We start from the raw sequence: 6,867 nt of genomic DNA on the forward strand, positions 1-6,867 counted from the left end.
AGAGAAACTCTTTCTTGAAAAAACAAAACAAAAAAAAAGAGTCTGATAATGGAACTTAGTGGTAGGGCACTTGTGTGCACTTGGTTTCTGTCTCAAGTATTGCAAAAATATTTGAAGAAAAAAGTTTGGAGACTTGTAAGGAATAAGATACTAAAGAAAGTGATTATAAACACAAAGCAAAAACTTTTGAGTTTGGAATATTAACATAAACCTGATTTATTTTTATTTTGGAAAAAAAGTTTTTTTCTCATCTTAAAATGACCTCAAAACAAGAATAACAATAGCAGGTGGCACCAAATTTATATGTATTCTCTGTGTGTATGCATAACAAGTCAGAGGTAAACTTGAGGCGCTGACTTCCATCTTGTGGGCCCTGGAGATCAAATTCAGGTTGTCAGGCTCAGTAGGATGCACTTTTATACATTGAGCCGTCTTGCTGGCTCAGTATAGAATATATATAAATTCAAATAAGTACAATTTATCATAGCACCATTAAAAAAACAAAAACAGATTTTTTTGGAAACGTTTCCACTGAAAGAAATCAGGGCTTCTTGGAGAGAAATGACTTATTTCAGTCATGAGACAGGATCTACTCAAGGTAAACTTGAGACTTTAAAAAATGACCTTTTATGTGTGCACATAGGTACAACATGGCATGTGTGTTGACGTCAGAATACAATGTGTGTGGAGTTTGTTCTCTTTCATCATGTACTTGTTAGGGATTGAACTCAGGTCATCCGTGTTGGATACAAGTGCCTTTACCTACTGAGCTGTCATGTCAACCCAAACCAGAGACATTTTTAAAAATTAGTGTGTGTGTGTGTGTGTGTGTGTGTGTGTGTGTGTGTGTTAGGCTTGCATGGCAAGCACCTTTACCTGCCAAGTCATCTCACTGGACCAAATCTGAGACACCTTATAAAAGCAAATAAGAGGCTGGGGAGATGGCTCAGTGGGTAAGAATACTTGCTACATAAGTGTGTAGATCTGAGTTTGGATCCTTATCACCCATGGGGAAAGCTTAGTATGGCTACATTTGTCTCGAACCCCAGCACTATGGAAGGCTGAGATGTGATTAGTTGGGGTTTGCTGACTGCCAGTCTATCTCCAGTTTCAATAAGAGACTCTGTCTCAACAGAATAAGGAGTAGATAATAGAGAAGGACACCTGGCATCTTCCTCTGACCTTTGATTTTGTGCAGAACCTCCACCCATGTGCACATACACTAATATGACATAAGACACATAGAAAACTATCAAAGATCTTGGACATTTGCAAGGAAGACAACTGCCACCTGAAGTCATCATGGGATATGAATATGGGATCATTAGTAAAAATAGCAACTCTGCAGACTTTCCTGCCAGTCTCTCCTACCTCTATCCCTTGTGCTCTGCTTCCCAAAGCCATTGTGTTTGTGAGCCTCAGGGGAGAGCCAGGGACATTGGGAAAAGAGTTGGACTGGTATGAAGATTGGTTCCTTGCTGAGCACAGCACTGTCCTGCCTGAGAAAGATTTTGAGGATTCACAGATCTATGAGAGAAAGGCATACTCAGTGAGAATGACAGTGTCTTGCTGGCCTGATGGATTCTAAAGATTGACTCCATAGTAAATATATGTATGGAAAGGAGTCCAAATGTGGAAAAAGGTAAGAAAACTTGCTCTAAATATTTGTGTGATTGAAAGAAGAGTTCAGGATGGGTTACAATGTCACAATGGCCTGAGTTCCATCACCATTGTCTAGAGCAGAGGTTCTTGGTTGTGAGTTGAGACAGCTTTGTGGTGCTGGGGCTGCATGACCCTTTCACAGGGGTCATGTATCAGAAATACTGCATATCTTATATTTACACTAAAATTCACGAAAGTAGTAAAATTACAGTTAAGTAGCAACGAAAATAATTTTATGGTTGGGGGTCATCACAACTTGAACTGTATGAAGTGTTGCAGAATTAGGGAAGTTGAGAATGGCTGCTCTAGAAGATTGCTGAACACTGTGTGGGGGCCATTGTAGCTATGTAGAATCACAGAGATTGTAAGGAATTTATATCTGAGCTAGAGTGAAAGGTAATTACACTATCTGGGAATCAGTGCATTAATGGGGAGATTTCACAGCTGAAGATACCAATGAGGGGCTCTGCACTGTGGAAGATTATGTTTTGTAACATTCTAAGAGAAGGGAGTTTATTAGAGAATTGATAGGTTCCATGGTTAGGGCAGAGAAAGCACAAAATGAGCCAAAGCATATTGTCTCAGAAATATAAGTATGCTCTCAAAGAATAACTGCGACACATTTAGCTTCAGTAGGGAAAAAGTCAAAATTACTGCCAGCAGAAACAAAAGTAGGCATATAACTACTGTTATTATGGTATCTCCATTAGGGCAACCCTAGAGTGCACACTAGAGATCAGAGGTGAAAAAAGCTTTATGGAAGAGAACAGAGAAGGGTGTCAGAATACATGTGATATGAAAAAAAAAAGGAAGGATACAGGAGATGATAGGGTTAAAGTGGGGATACCTGTGAAAAAAGGGAGAGAAGGGAAAAGACCAGTAAAAAAATTAAGTATGTATGAAAATGCCACAAGGAAATAAGCTACATTGCATGCTAAAATAAAAAAAAAGACCAATTAAATACTCAAAGAATATATTTAAGTAATTTACGTTTCCATCCATCTCCTAATTTTCCTTAAATTTCTTTGTACTACTCAAGCATTTAAATTCCAGAACTTCTCCTCCACAGAAGCACACAGATGAGAAAACCTGGCAGTTTCTGTCATAGTCAAAAGTAAAATCAGATGAAAAATATTTGCTAAATTCTATTTTGTCCAGTAACATTTAAATTGCTTTTCCTTAAGCAACCGGGAAAAAAAATCCAACCGTGCGACTAATACGTGTCACACAGTATTGAAACACTGACCTTTTAAGGGCAAAATAACAATTACTCAAAACATGAAACCCCCATGACTTTTCTTTTATCTGGTAATATGTTAGGATTCACGACTTCTTCCTCGGCCTCGTTTGACAACAGCCACAAATTCCAGGCGCTGAATGTTTCTCATCACCAGGGAGAGCTGGTCAAGGAAAGTGTTGATGGAAATTCTGAAGAGGACAGGGTCTTCAGTAGTCCACCTACTAAACTTGAGAGAAACAGACACTATCAGGGAAATGATGGGGGATCTCTTCAGGTCCACCATACCACGTCTTCCCACTCACATTAAATCTACCAGTGTCTCCATTAGGACACCCCTAGAGTACACACTGCCTCCCGAACCCTGAGGCCACCCCTACTCCAGGCTTTTGGAATACTGACACAGACAAGACAGTGGTATTCACTGTGAACTCCTGCTGAACCATCACTTGCTGGCGACGGGCATTGGCGACCAGGGACCTGCGGGCCATGTCTGCCTCCACTGCAGACCTGAAAGGTACTGTTACAGAGCTGGGAGGAGATAAGGTTAAGGCACCATCCACCACTTAGTTTCCCTTTGCTTAGATACACTTCCTTAGGCCTGCCTGGCAATGAGCCCTCTCGCCACCAGAGTCCAGTCACCTCCCCACTCCCCAGTGATTCGGGTCTTTTTCTACACCCTTCAGTCCGCTAAGGCAAGGAGTCTCCTTGTCCTGTCAGGATGTCAACTGGCGCACTGGACTACCCACACCACATCCGTCTGGCCTTTCCCTAGTCAGCTGTGCACCGTGTCCCCAAGGCCTTCCATGGAAGTTTTAGCGTCCCTATGATCTAGTAGCCCCTGGCGAGGGTCTCTTAGGGAAGGATACAACTCCAGGAGTCGATTTCCCGTTGTTGATGCAGTATCTCCGCTGGGTCCAGGGAGAAGTGGTGGCTGCTCATTGTGGAGAAAGACAGCTGCCTCTTCAGCAGCTGCACCTGACCCCACAGGGCTCCCTGGGCGGGGACTGCCTGGAGCAGCCTGGCTACCAGGAGCAGCTGGGCTACTGGAATCTTGTGGGCCACTCTGAGGGAAGGTGCCATAGTCACCTTCCGTTGCCAAACTTTGAGAGCTAGGCTGGGCTTCGGAACCTTGAGGACTCTGCTGCCCATCCTCGCCTTCTTCAGCCCCTGCTCTCCCATCTAGGCCCTCATCAGGGTCCTGCATGACTACTCTGGCTTTCCCCTCAGCACCCTAACCCGTGCCACTAACACAACCCTACCGCTCTCAAGGAAGTTCTTGTGCCAAGGTCAGCGGGCTTATACGTGAAGCCAACTGCGCGTGTGCAAACAAGATCTCGCGAGGATTGGTTCCCGCTAAAGTAGCTTTCTGTTCAGACGGGGAGGGGCATGGCGGGTGGGGGAGGGGCGTCTCTGAGAGCTCAAAAAGTACAGCCCTCTCACACGGTACCTTCCCCAGGGACTTGTACTAATGGGATCCTCCAATAAAGGTTTCTTCCAAGCTGCCCCACCCATGAGTGGCACTGATCCCAACAAGCCTGAGGCTTCGGGAAGCTCAGCTCGGCAACAGGAGTGGGTGAGTGGTGCTGCCTGGGTATTCACAGAACCTGCTCAAGCTGACTGACCAGTGTCCTCAACACCCTGACATCTTAGGAGCCTGCTATGATGGTTCCGCACAACTGCCCCGCCCAAATGGTTCTGCCTGGACCCACAACACCTTCGTACACAACTCAGTGCTCTTCAGCTGGGCATGGCCTAGTGATACTGATTAATGTGACTAAAGAGTAAGTTCGATAACTTTTCCACAAGCAGGGTGGGCTTATAGAAACCATTGGCCACAGCAGCAGCCTCTGTTTGGAGCCCAGTATACAAGCTCACCCTTTGTCACGTGGAAGAGATGTATTTATACTCTCAGTGAAGCCATGAGTGCTTTCAGGGGTAGAGCTGCTCTTGTGTTTCGTGGGGGGCGGGGGGGAGGGGTGTCTGCCCAGTTGTGTTTCCTGCTTGGATGAATTCAGGTGGTGAGAGACTGTGGGTTCCTCTTGGGTGTAGAAAGAAGGTGAGCAACCATGCATGCTGAAGACCAAGATGCTGTTGCAGTTGGGGAGGAAGGATGAGGATTCTCTGGAGTCACAGAGTCATTGGTGGCCCTGTTGGTGATGGAGAGGTAGGAGCCACAGGCGATGTATGTACCTGACTCATAGATGCCTCATACCTGTGGCCTTAGTAAGATGTCTTGACAGACTCTGGAGGATCCAGGGCACTAGGATACAGACAGCATCCTTTGTCAGGCCTTTCTGAACATACTGGATGATGGTTTGGTCTACAAGCTGTATCAGTGCCTTGGGCACACAGCCAGAGCACTAGTAAGCAGATTTTTTCCCCTATGTATCCTATTCAGTCTAGCCAAGTAGGTTGGGGATGTTTTGTGTAGTGTGCGGCTTATTGATAGCATAGGGAGTATGTCCAGGGAAACAATGAGAAAGGAGACAGCTGGGGACTTGGTCTATTGGAGGTGAGTGGTTCCAAATTTGGAACAGAGGTCCGAGGGTAGCCTGGGCAGGGAGTGGAGGAGGTGGTGGTGGTGGAGGTGGTGGTGGACAGAGACCTCAGGGTGATACAGAAATTTGAGTTATAAAGTCAGTGTTCATGGTGCCTTAAGCATCCTTCACTAGAGTTTTCATGTTACCTTTCCCTTTACTCATGGAATCAGAGACAGCCTTCCAGTATCTGGTCCCTCAGGATCACCCCCTCCAAGGTACAGTCCAGAAAGAATCCTCAGTATATGACATTGTACTGATTATGTGATTAAAGAATAGGTTCTTGGTGGGCCATTTTGCTTGCTAGCAGAGGGAAGAGTGGTGGCAAGTGGGCACCAGCTTCTCAAAGGTGTTGCCATGGACACGACAAATACATTTCACTGTCTGGAGCTGGTCTCTGTGTGCTGTACAACTGCAAACAGCACCATGGTACATATATCAGGCTGGCGGGCTGCTTCTCAGCCACATACTGACAAGTATGGTATATGAGAATAGATTTCAGGGGGAGAAATTTCAGCTTCACCATTGAGTCACTTCCCTGTGAATTTTCAAGAATTACATTAATTCATAAAATTTTCTTCTTTTGCTATCTAGTCTGTAAACTTGACTAGAACCCACCATTGCCTTGAATTTTTTCCCTCTTTTTCTTAACTTAATTTTTTAAAATTAATTATTTGTAAATTTCAAAAATGCACCCCGATCACATTTACCTCCCAGTCCTCTCGGGTCCACCTCCACTCTTGTGACCTCCCCCAAAACAAAAGAAGAAAAAAAAGGAAAAAAATACAAAGTCCAAGCTGTGTTACCCATATACTCACTGGAGCATGGACAAATTCCCAGTGGCCAGTCTCTTAAAAGTAACCGACTCCAGTACAAGCAGTGGGGATAAATCCCAGTGCCACCGCCAGTGGCCCCACAGTCTGCCCAGCCATACAACGGTTAACCACATTCAAAGGGTCTAGTTTGGTCCTATGCTGGTTTGTTCCCTGTCTGGCTGGAGTTGGTGAGCTCCCATTAGCTCAGGTAAACTGTTTCAGTACTGGCTTTTTGGGAACCCATTCTCTTTGGATGGATACCTTGCTCAGCCTAGATATAGTAGGGAGGGTCTTCCCAAAACAGTGTGCCTTACCCCTCTCTGAGGAGTGGATGGGGGGGGGGGTGAGTTGGGGAGATGGTGGAGGAATGGGAGGAGGGGAGGGAGTGGGAACTGGGTCTGTTATGTAAAATGGAAAAAAGATAGTTTATTTTCTTTAAAAACAAAAACAACTTCTTCCCCTATCCTACCCCTGCCGGACACCATCAACTGTGAAGAGCTGCACTTCAGCATTCTTATCACAGTTTTAAAGTTCCCATCTAGACTGTTTCTTTTCTTTGTGGGGCAGGGAGAGGTTGACATAGAAATCTTCTATGTCATTCATTCTCAACTGT

General features: G+C 45.0%; 1 protein-coding gene across 1 annotated transcript; it reads right to left on the reverse strand.

Annotated features, from left to right (window-relative positions):
- Positions 1–2,978: 2,978 nt before the first annotated feature.
- Positions 2,979–4,265, reverse strand: LOC121440265 (EKC/KEOPS complex subunit LAGE3-like). Its single transcript, XM_041641022.1, has 3 exons — positions 3,769–4,265; positions 3,302–3,430; positions 2,979–3,123 (listed from the first exon to the last, which is right to left on the reverse strand). Exons 1-3 carry the CDS (start codon positions 4,104–4,106, stop codon positions 2,979–2,981), a joined length of 612 nt encoding a protein of 203 aa, XP_041496956.1. The 5' UTR covers positions 4,107–4,265.
- Between the last annotated feature and the right edge of the window lie 2,602 nt (positions 4,266–6,867).

The sequence above is a fragment of the Microtus oregoni genome, unplaced genomic scaffold (assembly GCF_018167655.1).
Source record: "Microtus oregoni isolate MIOR12 unplaced genomic scaffold, Mior012 000067F_001, whole genome shotgun sequence".
NCBI classification, from domain to species: Eukaryota; Metazoa; Chordata; class Mammalia; order Rodentia; family Cricetidae; genus Microtus; species Microtus oregoni.